Below are 16,082 nucleotides of genomic sequence, written 5' to 3' on the forward strand. Positions count from 1 at the left end.
GGGGGGGGGGGGGCGGCAGCCAAATATTTTGATATTTCAAGTACAGGCTCCATCTCCAAAGGCCTGCTGTCATAGTTAGATCAGTCAGGACAAGGTCTGTCAAAGATGCACTGATCATAAAGATGGCATCTGGTCTTCCCATGTGTGGTACTACATTTAAACTAGAGCCATTCTGACTATGAGCAGCACTGCTGGATTAATACTGTAGAATTGCATGCCCCAGGTGACAAAGCACATCCTAAAATACTGGGGGGTGTAGGGTGTAATTTAAAAAAAAAAAGACAAAAACAACCCTTACAAAAGTTGGTTTGGGTTTGTTTTTTTTTTTTTGACTGAAGTAAGATTTACAAAGTCTTCTGACAAATACATAATTTTTAGACAAAATTAAGAGTACATTAAAATGGACTAATTATACAGATGCTTTCATTGCCAGGAATCTTATTTTATATACATTGGAATGTAAAATTGCATCAAAAGCTTTCACATAAGAAAACTTTTGTTAGGAAAAGACACAGATAAGTTACCAGCACTTAGTAACAGGAACGCATTTATGGTACTCTTGTCATACAGCGTGAGGGAGTTTAGAAAATGCTGTCAAACTTCGTTAAGAGGAGTGTTATGCTACTTAAAGTTACTAAAACATTCCAGGCCTTTTCGACTATCCTATGCAATAAAGCAAACCTATTAGCAGTACATTATAGCTGAGATGGCAAGAATTTGCTAATAGTTTCATGCTGATTAAGCAACATCCAGTGAGCAGCTACGGCAAACATGGCCCTCCCCCATGCTGCTGAATTACAATTCTGTGCTCAGCATTCAGCGGATCAGCTGGAGCCACCAGCCTTTAGAGAACATTCTCATTGAAAGTACAAGTATAATAAAGTATTGCAGCACTATCTGCCAAGCTATTGAAAAAAAATGCTTTTAAGGACATGTATGCATTAAATATCTCTATGCGGAAGTATATAGCAAAGCTCAGCACATAAAGCTGTTCTTGAAAGCTGACGGAAAGCAGCTTTCAGCCGCAGAAAACACAGGTAGAATGGAAGCTGAATTTTCTGGGACTCTCCAAGAAAAATATGTACTAGGGTAAAGGGCATGTTATTTTTCTACTGTGGTGATCAGTAAATGATACACCTTTAGATGTCTGCTGCATTTGTTTGGTGATTTAGCTAAAGCAGAGTATCACAAACAAGTGACATTTAAAGCCTTACTATTTCTGGAAAAACAATAATTTGCCATGAATAAAGCAGACCAAAACCCAAGGTTTTCCATGTATTTAAAATTACTGTATACAAGTGTTCACAAGAATACTTTGCCATTGATTTCTATGCCATTTTCTACCGAAAAAAATGCTCTCTATGCTCATTTCCACCGAGCTTCTCTAAAGAGCTGAATTACAGGCAACTGCAGACATCGTAGAAGCTCCAGGTCCCACAAGGGTCTGTAAAGTAACAGTGCTGCAAGCTGATCAGCCAGCTGCCCAGAAAGCTTCCTGCAATACTGCTGTCAATGAACAGAACCTATTCTGCTTGATGACCGTTAAGACTTTGCTGTTCAGTCACATCTAGTACAACAGCTATATTAGAAATATTAAAGCTTATTGGGAAACTTTAAATACCTGAATAGGGTTCAGGCTAACATTACTCCAAATACTTTTGTCTTCACAAGAGCAGCAATTGAGTATATAGGGGGATTAGCTGTATCTTCTGAATAACACTTACTGGAGATATTAATAGCTGTGCTTTTTAGATTGCCATTGAAATGGGGGATTAGAGGATGGGCAAACAATCTGGCATGGTGACAGTACAGCAACCATAACAAAACCTACAATGAAGCCTCAAGGTATGACGAGCCTCGCAGCCCTCATTCCTCTCAGGAGAAAAGCAGGCCAAGAGTTACAGGAAGATGTTAAACTGCTAAACTCTAAGAGCACATGGGCATACTTTACATCGTAGCATACAGAATCATCTATATTGAGCAGAAACTTAACTTTTATGCCACTGTTCTCCAAGGCAGCACGGAGCTTTTGGCCATACTGGCAAACCGTAACAAAATGGATCTAATAGCAGCAAGAAGTTACAAATCAATTTAAAAAAACAAGTCGCTCTTGTCATAAAGCATGTCTTTGAGACACTTAGCACAATAAGTTAATATGAAAAGATCCCCCAGCTTGAAAAGGATTTAGAACAAGCAGCTGTTTGATATGGTTTTGATAGCTTGTTTCTGGAGGCTTCTTTCTCCACATAAACCTTCCCTCAAGCACCACTGAAGCTTATAGATGATACAAACGCCATTTTCACACACTATTCATCATTTTTCACATATGTAAACATAATTTCAACTAACAGCTAATCTTTTAAATGGTTAAATTAAAATTAGATGTTAAGCTCCCACTTACTCATTTAGCTCATTAAAACATATTATCTAAAATTTCATTATTTTAACATCAAAATTCATCTTCACCTGGCAGGTTTCAACCAACAGTGAACAGATTAGACTTGGCTGCCTTTAAAAACCACCAGTCACTGTACTGGATTATCCTTTACTAAATCTGCATTCAGAGCCAGTATTCTCTCACATGTTTACTGTGTAACACTGAATATAATTAGTGGATTCCATGACAGACAGAAAGCTTTTGTACAAGGTGCAAGACGAAGTCACTGTACAACAACTTAGAGCAGAGACTGCAATTTAATTTTCAAAGGAGTCTTCGGTATTTTAGGATACTGCATTTCTTTGACATCCTTACTGTCTCCCTACTACTATCTGAATGGGATATTGACCAGGCTGCCTGAAGCAAACAAACCTTCAGGCAAAAAGCTAAAGAGGGAAAAAAATTTTTGCATTAAAATGAATATATTTCTTTTTTTTTCCAATACTGTAGATGTGTTTTGTGTTTAAAACCCCTCTGACCAAGAAAAATACTTCTGGTTTTGGCACTTACAGAAGTTCACAGCTCCACTGGAAAAGCATTTTAATATTAATTCCATTACAAGTTGGGCTCTTAACAGGACCAGAAGCTGGCTGTTTATGTATTGTCACCTCCAGTATATAAACCTACTCAGCTGTTTAGTTTGTATGTTAAAAGTTTCCAAATAAACCATAAAAATCCCACATATATTAGCACCCATCATTTATATTGGAGAGGAAATATGAAGAATTAAGACAAAATGTCACAAGTCCTTCTAAATTCAGAAGATGCTGCCTCCACAATATATGTGCTCCAGCACACAATCAAAACTTCAAAGTTTTCTTAGGGCTACTTGAACCCCTCAAACTCACATATTTTAATGACTTAAGACAAAGAACATCTACTATTACACCATGCATAACATTTTTTTTCTGGTAGTGAAGGATAAAATAGAAAGCCAAGTGTCATGACAGACAAGACACACACAACAGTTTAAGTCAAGAAAGAGTTCAGTTTAAAATTCTGCCTTAAAAGACATAGTAGGATGAACAAAATAAGTGTTACTAGTTGGCATATTTATATAAGAGTTATTTCAAAATTTGATCAAAGTAGGAATATTTCTTTTAGTGGCTGTTTAAGACCACACAAAAAAGGCTGTAAGTAATTATGCCATGGTACTTCTAAGATTTAGTTTTTTAATTCTCAACTTTTAACTGACCTAGAATAGGCTATAGTCACTCAAATTTTAACATCATTACTCTGTTTTGCAAAAGTACCAAATCATACGATGAATATTTTTAGAAATACATTCAACCCACTGTGCCTAACTTCAACAAGTTTTGGGGGGTTTTTTTGTTTGTTTGTTTTTAAGATCACTTCTGAGGTTTTTTTAAAATGCTAAAGGCAAGCACACAATTGTACTGTTAAAGACTATCTCGATATCCCAGAAATACTCAGCAATAGGCTATATGGACTGCTTACAGAAGAACTAAGCAAAGCAATAAAATTCTCATGGGAATCTCAACCAGGTTGCATCTTCCCCCCCCCCCCCTTACAACAACTAAAAATAGATATATTTGTCCTTTAACTGTATTTCTTAGTTTGTTTCTCTCTACTTGCAGACAGTTTGTTGGCACCCAGTTTCAGGGCAGAAAGCATGAAACCCTCAGCCATGCATATCTGCACTCTTTCTTCCCCTTTATTTTCCTTACACTAGCAAGAATTTCTTTCACTTTTAAGAACAGCTATTTCTGCAATTCAGTATCCAGAATAAATAAGTATACTTTTGTCCCTTAATTTTGTGTTTCAACATTAAAACAGACGTTAAAGTAAGTCTGCAACTACTGCTTCAATAAAATTAGATATTAAACTAGCATATTTTTTTTCAGATGACAGTTAAGAAGATATAAAAAGATTTAGTATTCGTGGAATTTTATTTACTTTACAACAATTCTGAGGCTGCACTCAAGCCCAGATCCAGCCATACCAAGGACAACACAGAAGCCTGGTCTTCAGTGCTCAAATCACGTTTAACATAATACATGGTGAAGCAAAGCAGCAGTTTCTGGACAGACAGTTAAGGAGGCATTGTGAGATGAAGTGAGAGCAGGATAAGCATGTGGAATTCCTGAGATCACCTATGGACACAGTATTTAAATACAGCCCTTCAAGCTACAATCACAAACTTTCCTCAGAAAATCAACTGCAAAGAAAGAAATTGTCAGTGTAACATTTTCTTATCCCACAACGTTCTCTTTATTTGCTTTAATAAACAGCATGCCAAAGACATGCAGCAGCTAGAAAGCACTCTGTCTTACAGCCCTGACAAATGCTGTATGGGGTATCATCACACCGTAAGTTTGGACAAAATCTGCTGAGGGTTTAGAGCTTTATAAAGCAAGAAAAGAATGAAAAAACAATTTAGAGCTAGATTTTAGCAAAGCACTTGGGATTTGGGTTTCTCCAGTTCTCCATAAAAGATTAAAAAAAAAATTGAGCAGAAGCACATATTCAAGTTTTGCTCAACTGATGGTTACAATAGCAACTTATGAACTAGGCAAAAGAAAAAGGGATGCAATACAGTTTTTACATATACAGTTACCCAAAAAGTAAACAAACTTAAAGGAAAATTTATACCTTGGTACATCATAACCCACAACCTGCTATAGGAACAAGTGCTCTCAAACTTGGGAAGAACAAGAACTGAGACAGGTCTGTCCTTGTGAGAAGAGCATGAAAAACCAACAACAAAAAATATCTCTAGAGTTTTACTTCCCTCACCCTAAATGTCCTCTCTTCTCAGGCAGTCACATGAAGTACGTAACCCTTCAGGTTGGCAAAGGCAAGAGGAAGCAAAGCAAGTAAAGCGAAGGCTGTAGCTGGTTACTGCTAAGGCTGCAGTGGACAACCGATTAGGATCTGCCACGGGCACAAGGGCGAGTGGCTGAGCTCAGCAAGTGAACGAATGATGAGCAAAGGGCTGGAAGGACAGAGCTGCGTGACAGCTGGGCCACGCTGCAGCTTCTCCAGGGAGCTCAGGCTCCAGCTCCCTGCCTAAAGGAAGGCAGCCACAGAGCCTGGCTGTGAAAAGCATGCCTGGGAGGAAGTAATGAAGTCCTCTGGCATAGCTTGTGGCCATGAGCACTAAAGAGTAACACACATTATGCTACGAAAAGTACAGGGCCTTAGGGTAGCGTGAAGATGCCATTAAAAGTTAGAGTGTGGCACCTGGGAGGGAGGATAAGGACAAAGTCACAGCCAGGACAAATGGACTTATTTAGAGGATTAAAATAAGAGGGGAGAAAAAAAGAAAAAGAAAAAAAAGGACAATACTGATGAGTACATCTCATGAAGTTTTTGTGAAGGAGCGTGAAGTTGGTAGTTGCACTATATGAGGTGCAAATCAAGATCAAAGTGCTATCATGAAACAGAACAATGGCCCCTGTTTTTTTTTATAGCTTTATATATATAATTATAGAGAGAGAGGATATGTATATACATACATACACACATATATAGTCCCCTGTGTCTAAAGCACAATGCAGTTATGCATGACAGCCATCTATTAGCTCTTTGAATCAGATGCAGATAACCAGAAATTGATATGGATAGTGCCAAGCATGTTGATAGATCATCCATCAGCAGGGGTGGGGTGGGAGACACCTTTATTCAATTTCAACAGGAAAAGCAGTCCAATCAAAGTCACTGAAGAACCTCATATTTAGTGTTACAACACTTTACCACAGGATAAAGCTGCTTCTAAATACTTCAAGAACAACAATAGTTATGTGCAACACTGTATAGAGTTTCTGTTGTAGCACGAATCATTTCTAAACAATATCTTGGCAACCTCTCAAGCTGTCTAGAAAAGAGATGTGTATATAACACTATTAGATATGTTGAACAACCAGTTGAGAGTCCAGAAAGTTTGTTAACAGTATTTTTGGGTTTATCAGATATTTTATTAGAATATTTCTTTACATTAGCACATTTGTTGCAGAAGTCCCATCACATCAATGACACTAAAAAGGCAAGTGTGTCCTCCAATCCATCAGATCTGCAGACTTCGCACTGGACTATTTATGACTACCCAAAATTGCAGTAAAGGGGTATGTATGGGCTATTGACATACTGGATCACAACACTGCTTAAGCCAGCACCACTCCATCTCAGTGCCGTACTAGCAATAAATATTCATAGAGCCAGGTGGTGACTACAGCAGCAAAGTGATTCAACGGAACAATAATCCACAAAAGCAAGAGAAGGATGGCAACTGCATACACTAGACACCACCAGAAAACATACACAAAACTCTGCTCTTCAGCACTAAACACAGGGAAGCTACTTAATTTAACTGAATGATCCAAAGATCATCCAGAAGCCCCAGGCAAACCATTAAAAAAGGGAACAATTAAAACTATGTTAATGTAATTCAAAATGTAATATGTAATTTCAGATTTAAGATGGGAGCCAGTAAGTTCTAATCATGAATTTGATTACAAACAGAAGTTGAAGCCAAATAATGTAACATCAAAACCCAACATAAGCAATAAGCTCAATTCATTCAGAGAGCTCCTCAACTTTCAGCTTTCATGTACAAAACTGTTTTATGAGACGGAGAACTAGAATTAATTGAAACACAGACTCTAAACACCTATGCCACTCTTCAGAGCATCATTGTACACAAGCTCTAAGTCTCTGTCAAAAGATTTTACAAAAGACAAGACAGGACAAGCAGATAAAAACTGTTGAAAAATGGGGAAAAAAAACCACCAAAATTTAGGCTGCTTTATTCTCAGCCATTTCAGCATCAATAATTACAATACCAACTTAAAAATCAGGAGTCCTCTGTATGCAGTACTAAGTGTACACCCACTAGCATGTAAGGTTTTTGCAAAGCCTTCACACAGGAACTATTCCATGTCTCTGCTCATACTCTTCACCTCTTCTATGCTATTTTCAGCACTACTATCTACTTTTCAAGATGAGAGAGGCCAGCAAATGCACACTATTTAAAAATACAGAAATACCATGGAATTAGAGTTCTGCATTTTTGTTTTGTTGTTTCCTACTGCTGACATTTTCCATGCTTGTTTGATTGCTCCTCTGCATTAACCTAGCACTTTCATAAAACAATCTACTGAAAAGTTACTGTCTTTCCCAAGAACTAGCTCAGAAGCCACATTAAGATAGACCAAATTCAAAATCGTTAAGTGTAAGCTAACCCTATGTTGCCCAATTACTTACCATCACAAAAGTCTTTTGAAAAGCTTCAATTCTTACTGTCTTGAAAGATTGTTTTGTCCAAAAGCACTGTCCTTTAGCATTAGAACAAACCCCACATAAGGGCAAAACCCGTTTCTCTCCATCATTTTTAAATCAAACATATCTGGCAAGGCACGTCAGAGAAATATCAGCTGTTTGGGTACTAGCTACACATAGATTTTACTTTCCTTTTTTTAAGCACAAATGTCTACTATTCTAGAGAACTGCCTAAAAAAAAAAAGAAAAAAGTGTTCTGCATTTTATTCTACCGAGTCATACGTTCCATTTTGTCACACTGCTGTGAAACAAATGATACTTTCTTTAGAATTCTACAAAATAACAGCACATTTATTCCACAGGCAAGCACTGCAATATTAAACAACTGCCTAAATAGTAACTAGGTAAAGACATACCAAATACAATCGTTTATATTCAATTACGTGCAAGAACAAGATATGATCAAATACTCTCAAATGTGTTTTTGTTTATAACAAAGCAATTTAAGTTCGTTCTATGTCTGGAGATTCCCCACTTAAAATTGACAGAAGCACTGCCAAGGGAGAACAAGCAATTCCCCAGTATCTTCAGTTGATTTCAGTTTAGGCAGCAGTCAGACAAAACATACATTCCTTTTCCTAGGGCTGCTTTTCTGTTTAAGCATTTACTCCACCATCCCTAAAGATTCTGCCATCACCCCTGCGGAGGGTAGTATTTTGCACTACTTCAAAAGAAAAGGCAGGCGAGACAGCAGGCACCAAAATTCATATTGCACACTAGAAATTACACTCTTCTAGATAAAAAAAAAAAGGAAAATCAATTCCATAGTATAGCTTTTATTCCTTAAGCACTGCAGCTTCAGTTTCATTTGAGCTAGTAAGTAGTTCTACCAGGATGAAAGGCACAGGTTTATTAATGTAAGCTGATGCCTTGGAAGTTCCACTTTATCATTTTCTGCATGAAATTAAGGTAAATAGGGGTGAAAAGTCAGACGACTGTGTTGGCACTTGCAGAATTAACAGTGCTCCAGATGTTTGTTTCAATTCTGAAATCACAACACAAAACTGCATGTACCAAGCAGATCTGTAGCTTGCTCAGCTGAGTATTCAGACACCAGTGTTAGAACAAGCCAAGCAACTAAACCCAACTTGTCTCCCAGGTTATGGTTTTTTGACAATTGCGTCACATAGATAATACTTGTGGGTTTTTATTTTGGTTTTTTTTTTTTTAAAGAAGGTCAATCTGATTTGCAGCAGGGAAGTTCAGCGGAGCGTACGGGCTGTAGGCAGTGTTAAGTGGGACACAGAGCCTTCTCATTCTAGGGCACCTAAATCCAGAATTACTCACTCAGACCAAGAGGGACAGCTATCTGCTAGCTGACTTATGTATTAAAAATACTGAGAGAGAGCTGATCACAAACAGCACCACTGTAAAGTGAAACTATCGAGACCTGCTATCACTAGGTAGGGAAAAAAAAAAAAAGCCAGGAAAAATATTCCTTAAAGTTTCTGGACCAACAACATTCAGAATTACTGATGTAACTTTGTAAACAGCTTGAAATGTTTTCTAAGTTCTAACAGCAGTTACTGGAATTTAAAAAAAAAAAATGTGCCAATGTTCTACAAAATTCTTTAAATTATAAAGCTTTTAGTTCCTTGTCATTGAAACTTATTCTTCACCTCATTATAATGGGCATATTTCAGCATTTAACATCATTAGAATAACAAATGCTGATTTTAAGGAGTTAAGAGATTAAAAAGATGATACTTAAAATGCAATTCAGAATATTGCATTATACATGCCACCATGAATCTGCAAACATGCTCATTTTCATTAAGGAAAAAAAAACCTCTTTGTATATAGCATGCTTCCTTCATACTGTCAAATTGTTTATTCCTTGGGCAAATGAATGAAAAAAAATAGCATGAAATTTCTTACAATAGAAGCAAATTAATTCTGGGCCCCACAAAACTAGTAATAGCCATTTATTTTAGAGGTTTAATGTTTGACCCACAAGGCAGTCTAACACTAATGATTTGCCACTAGTCTTTCAACTAAGTGACGAAGTCAAGAATGCTAAGATCTCCAGAAGATGCACCCTCGCATCTTCTACAGAAACACAAAAAAAATTGTTTTCTTAATTTAAAAAAAGTTACAACAATGCCACAGAAATTGCAGAGGTAAAACAGAAAGATGTCTTTGCAAGATCTTTACTACTCAGAATTAATCAAAGCAAAACAGCCATCCTAGTGATAATCCCCTTTAGTGCTTCACAGTTTATGCAATAGTCAATTACTAAAGAGGATGAAAGACAGAACAATCTTTGCAAATAGGTCACTGTCTATATTTATAATGATTAAAACTGTCTGCTACTAAAAGTAACTTTTAATAAGCATAAAAAGTAACATCAAGACAGTGAATGTATTTTAAATATATTCTATGTCTCCTACGACAGAAGAGGAGGTAACACTCACCAGAAACAAAGTTATTTCACATAGGTTATGCATTAGCATTGCTGAAAGCACATTTTAATCTTTGTCTGTAACTATTTTATTCCAAAGTATCATCCTCATAGATAACACCTAACCATTCTAGACATGATCTCTGAACTTAACCAACTCTTTCCCCATCTGCACACCTTCTCTCTCAAAACTTGGCAGTAGATTTTACCTGCAAACACTGCTCAAAGCTCCTTTTCAAGACCACTTTTAATGTCTTCCACTTTTGCTTCAACTTTTCTTTCCTGTTTAGGCGTGCCTAAACATGTAATTTTTTTCTTCAGAACAATTACTCGGGGCTCTACTGCATACTGCTGGGACCTCCCATCTGCTTCTTTCAAGATTGTCCATCTTCTGCTACAGAATTCTCCTCTTTCAAAATTTTCCTTTTCCCCCCCCATCCCTGGCCTCTCTGAGGAGTATTTTCTGCCCCTCACTGTGGGATCAGGACATCACACCTGACACCGTTTTCCTAAAATTCTATTGAATTTCATTGATTCTCACAGCTTCAAGCGCCACCACCATGTCAGAAGTCTTATGCCCAGCTGTGCACTCCTGAACCATTTCATTCAATTCCAATGCTACCTACAGTTACTGTGTCCACCAGAGATTTAAATTTGGTTAAGTTGGAGCTTGTTTCCTCTCAAGCCCTACTTCCTCCAGTTACCTCCAGCCTTCCTGTAGTTCAAGTCCATGAAGTAACATCCGATTCTTACAATGCCTTATGCACCAGAGTTGCACTCAATAGTTGGAATTTCTTTGCATGAAATGTCAAGAATATTCATTACCCAGTCTGATCTTTCTCTTGAGCAGATCATTTGCTCCTATCTTCATTAGCAAGTTCTTCTGCTCACACTGTCACCTCTATCCTTCATTTCATGTAATATTTCAGCTGCTAAAAAAAAATCCTTCCTTTATGCAGTACTTTGCAGACTCTGGATCTTCCAGTATTTCCACAGCCAGCAAGCCTATGAGCTCAAGACTGTACAGCCGCAGAACCTGCACTCCATTACTGGAAAGGAGAAGGAGGATAATATGAGATTCTTCTAAGAGGTGGTTACAACAGCAGCATTCCTCTGCATCTCCTACATTTGTACTCAGGATACTAAAAACACACTAAAGGTTGGGCTAGGGCTGAATACTATCACCTCAACCCCCTCCAAAAAATCACCTACACAAAGGTATTAAGGTCATTCTAGCTTCTAATCTTACAACTTTAAGAGAAAACACCTGTAGCTTAGAGTTTATTATAATGCAGACTGCATAAAACTGAACTCCACAGCAGGCAGGGGAGGGAGAACCACAGTCAGTCTTGTGAAGTGAAATCCTGTTTGTGTGTGAAAGCTGGGAACTTGATGTTCTCACTACAGACTAAGAGCAATAAAAACAGCTTTCTGAGCCATTAATTTCTGCACAGCTGATTTCTACTGAACAATGCTCATTATTGAAAGAATTCTAAAAAAAAAAAAATGCGAGGCTGTTCCAGTGAGAAGGCTGACACTCTGAATATCTAGACTAAGCTAACAGTGACATCAGTGCTACTGCTGCTTTAATCCCTATGGCTACTAAATGTCAAACATTTTCATCATATTTAAAGAGCTTGTGATCGCACACAATGAGATTAAGTTACTTCACAGTTTTAAAATAAGACAACTGCAAGGCACAGTGAACATCTGCATTCTTGTCACCCAAGACCACGATAATGGCAAGTTCTTCAGTAACAGTAGCCAGAAACTGCCGCGCTTTTTCCACAGCCAGTATGTAGCATTTTTAGGATTTGTAATTTTTAAACACTGTGAAAACTCCCATCTTCAGACCTTCCATAACCCAGTGAAGTCTACAAATATGTGCATAGCTGTCCCACTCATATCCAAACTCACAAATAGCTTGTAGCACTGAGTCAAGTATATTTGGGGGTGTGGGAGGGGGGAGAAAGGTGGAAAGACTAAGTGTCACTGCATCAACAGTCACAAAGTCCAGTGGAAACTGAGCAGCAGGCCACGTATTTCTTATTGTGTGACAAAACACCCATGTAATGTTAGTTTCTTCTACTTTAGAGAAATGAGATGCGTCAAATTATACTCAACACAGTCGAAGGCACTCTTAACATACAATATAAACTTTAGTGTGGTAAACTATTTAAAGTACGATATACTTTCTAAACATTCCTTAGTATTTTCATAATTTGTTTGGCAATCGATTACTATGGCAGCAGATGGGCTACTACACATGCTTCCAAAATAAGCATCTTATAACTATTTTATCCTTCCAAGTTCTAAGTAGCTCATATCAACTACAGTGAGCTAGGACACTGCAGTAAAGAACATGCAAGAAAACTGATCAATCTTCACTGCATAAGCAAGAAATTATTAAAAAAAAAAAGAAACTAAATTAAGTAATCCTCTTTATTCCTTATTATTAGGGGGGGAGTTAAAATAAAACTGTCATAGAAGTCCCATAACTAAAGAAACTCTGAATTTCAAGAATGAGGCCAAGAGTAGAGTAGGATATTGAAAAAAACACCGATTCTGAATATTTCAATAAATATATTTATATGAGCTCATATAGTTCAAGAGTACATAAATCACCCAATCAATCTTGTATCTTTAAGATCTTCCCACACTCACTCAGCAGCTTTGTCTTAATTGTGTCTTATTAGCAAAGTACTGATTCACAGCTCCCCATGATAAGATTTTTATTTCTAAAGTTAGCATCAACTTTTATTTTAATACTACACTTGAGTGAATTCCTTTGGTACTCTGAATACATGCTGCTAAGTGGAATTTACTATAATGATCAGTTTGTACCCAAGCAACAACAGTTTCACATTACAGAGTTAAAGTTGAAGACTAGGGAGCTTTTAACTTTACAATTAAAAAAAAATTTAACATCTCCCTACAGAAAGATGGGGGTGGTGGTGGCAGGGAAGCAGGGGAATTGTCTATACACACACATACATAATTATGTGTATGTACACGTACACCACTAGTTCAAGAAAAAAACTGGATTACAATAGACCAATTAACTTGGCTACCCGTACCAGAAGTGACCTGATTACCTAAGAGTGCTAATCTTTTGTTGGGGGTGGGGGAAGCCTGTTTAAAAAAAAAAAAAGTGAGAGAAACCACTTTACTAAGGAAAAAGGCCATCAATGCTCAGTTTTCGCCTGAAGTGGGAGTACATCATTCCTGAGATTCTTCCATACTAATTAACAAACTCACATGTTTTGAGTTTTAATCCAGAGTAAAGTTGTGAGAAGCAGAATTGACAAGGCTGACTCATTACAAAAGCCTACAAATAAAATAATCAAGCCTGAAATTAAACTCCATATAAATCTTAAGTGTACCATTTTTAAACTATTAAACACACTAACACATCAATTTACAGCTCTTATGCCATCTATTCACATAGTTAGAAAAAGCTGACAGTTGCTAGCACTATTATTTCAACAAGCCAAGTAGTAAGGAGGTTACTGCAGTAGGCTCCCTTCCTCTGGAAGAAAATATAACCCAAATTCAGTGTCATTTCAAAACAATCTTAATAAAGAAAAACTGCGTCTCTGTAACATTCAATCACAGAATAATGTAAATGGAATTAATTCATGCCGAGATAAGACATTTTTACTTAAACAACCTGAGTTTATTAGGAATAAATCTCAAAACAATAGTAAGCAATTATGGCAATAAGGAAACAAAAGAAAAAAAAACCAGACAAATCTACTGGGATCATTTTTTAGCTTACCTGCACTTGCTCTGTGGAGCTACTGCTGAGTTCATCTCCAGACTCTGAATCTTGGTGAATTTTTTCTGAGCCTTCTCCTGCTGAATCACAAGATTGTTCATGCAAAAAGCTGGTCTTCTCTATTTCCAAGAACTCTGGACATGGGAAATGACCCATGGAGACAGTTCTATACTGATTGGAAACCTTGGGAGATTGCAACTCATTGTTAAGTTTTCCATTGTTTTGGGTAAGGTCCAGACTCAAACCAAGAGTTTGACCGGGGCTATTGTTCGGTCCCAGATTTTGATTGGCATCTCGAACTAAGCAAGACACTTGAACTGGAGAAGATTTTCCAAAACTAGAAAGCTCTGGTGACTTATTCACATTTTCTGTTGATCTCTGTAATCCATGTGTCAACTTCAAAGCATTATTTGGCAGCATGCTTGCCTGCTTAACAGGTGGCATCAGCGCTTTTCGTGGTATTTCCTTCACATACTGTGCTGGCACATAAAAGGGTTTGGAATTTTCATCTCTTTTGACTTGCCACCAATCATCATTAGTCTTTTTCACCAAGATGTATTTCTCCCCTTGCTTAATCACAATTTTCTTGTCCTTGGCCTCATACTCATAGTCGTATTCCACTTCAATGTACAATTGTCCTGGAAGGATCTTCCCACCTTTATCAGCCATTTCTATTTGAAAAGACTTCACCTTTTCAGGCAAAAGGTAAGCCACATTCTGTTTCAGAAGCGTTATTTTCCAGTTAATAATCAGAGCTGTAAGGGAAAAAAAAAACAACATATCATGTAATAAAGTAATTATTTAAGAGCACTTCAGAGGAAAATCATTTTTAAAATAACCCTGCCTATTCAATTTATGTCAACCTCAGACTAATTAATTGATGGAAGAATGCAAGACTTTCAGATACCTTTCTCAGTGACAAAACAGAAACCCAGCAGAACAACTTAGTTACCGATTTAACTCTCCTATTCACACAAGCCTCCTGCTATCAAGTGGCTCATTAAGCCTGTTTCTATTACTAAGTAATGTTGACTGATCATCAGGGGCTTGGTGGGGGGAATAGTCTGAGTCAACCTCTTGCTTACACACAGGGTTAATTTCTTCATGGAGTTATGTTACTACCCTGCTTTTAATAAAAATATTCAAAAGGAGAAGATTACTATTTGCTTATTTTGATTCCTATTTCAGTTCAAGTGTCCCTTCAGAGTGCTCAAAATTCCTTACAAAATCCCTTAAATCTCCCTCCAATGCTACACACCAGTCATCAGGCTCAGCATGGGCTGACAATCCTTGACCCACATGTGCTGCATGCCCTACAGAGCTTGCTAACCTTCACCTAACTGCAGAAGGAGATGACATGGGGACTATGTGACCCACGCTGTCTGAGGCTGCACGTCATGTTGGCTCTGCATCTAGCTGTTTTCTATAAAACAGGTGGTATGAAGACTCTTTTATTTATTTCTTTAAATTGCTAGTGTAACTGCAACATAGAATTTCATCTATAACCATGGTAGTGTTAGATAAAAGTATTCAACGTTTCCAAGATACTTTGGTTTCAGTGGTTTAAATTCTGTATATTTACTTTGCTCTTAAGAGAGCTTTTTGTGGTACTTATCTTACAGAAAACCTGATCCAACTAAAAGTTTAAGGACTAAAACAGAAAACACGAACAAAAAACCCAACAATAATGAAACAGGACTATGAACCAAAACCAAAAAAGGATAATAAATGAAAAGATAATACATGAAAATATTGAAAAGGACTTTCAGCATCTTGTAACCCAGACAACCACCACTGTATCTGCACCCATGAACTAGAATTTCTCTCTATTTAATCATGTAGCATCAATATCACAGTTCATGAGTGGATAAGCATCATTCTTGCCAACTTACACTGAACACAACATAGCAAATCAACATGAAAGATATGATTTCTTAATCTTGAAAATCAAAGCATGTAAGGGGAAGATCTCTAGCATTCAAATAGAACGTAGGAGAATTCAAGTAAAATGCTACCACATTTAATCTTAAAGATTAACAAATAAGTCCTTTTTTAAAAAAGCATGTTTCATGAATGAGAAAAATTATATAGAAACTTGCAGCTCTGCAAGTTAAGACTTTGTGATGAGATTCATAGCATTCACCCTGCCACAGAGTAGAACTAATGCA

General features: G+C 37.2%; 1 protein-coding gene across 3 annotated transcripts in view; it reads right to left on the reverse strand.

Annotated features, from left to right (window-relative positions):
* ARHGAP12 (Rho GTPase activating protein 12) overlaps positions 1–14,634 on the reverse strand; it is a 72,351-nt gene extending 57,717 nt beyond the window's left edge. For all 3 annotated transcript variants that reach the window (XM_010585171.1, XM_010585163.1, XM_010585155.1), the window contains exon 1: positions 13,915–14,634. In XM_010585171.1, coding sequence (XP_010583473.1) covers positions 13,915–14,583 — 669 coding nt within the window. In that variant the 5' untranslated portion in view covers positions 14,584–14,634. The remainder of the gene's footprint in view (positions 1–13,914) is intronic.
* Between the last annotated feature and the right edge of the window lie 1,448 nt (positions 14,635–16,082).

The sequence above is a fragment of the Haliaeetus leucocephalus genome, unplaced genomic scaffold (genome assembly GCF_000737465.1).
Source record: "Haliaeetus leucocephalus isolate CR32 unplaced genomic scaffold, Haliaeetus_leucocephalus-4.0 Scaffold0, whole genome shotgun sequence".
NCBI lineage: Eukaryota > Metazoa > Chordata > Aves > Accipitriformes > Accipitridae > Haliaeetus > Haliaeetus leucocephalus.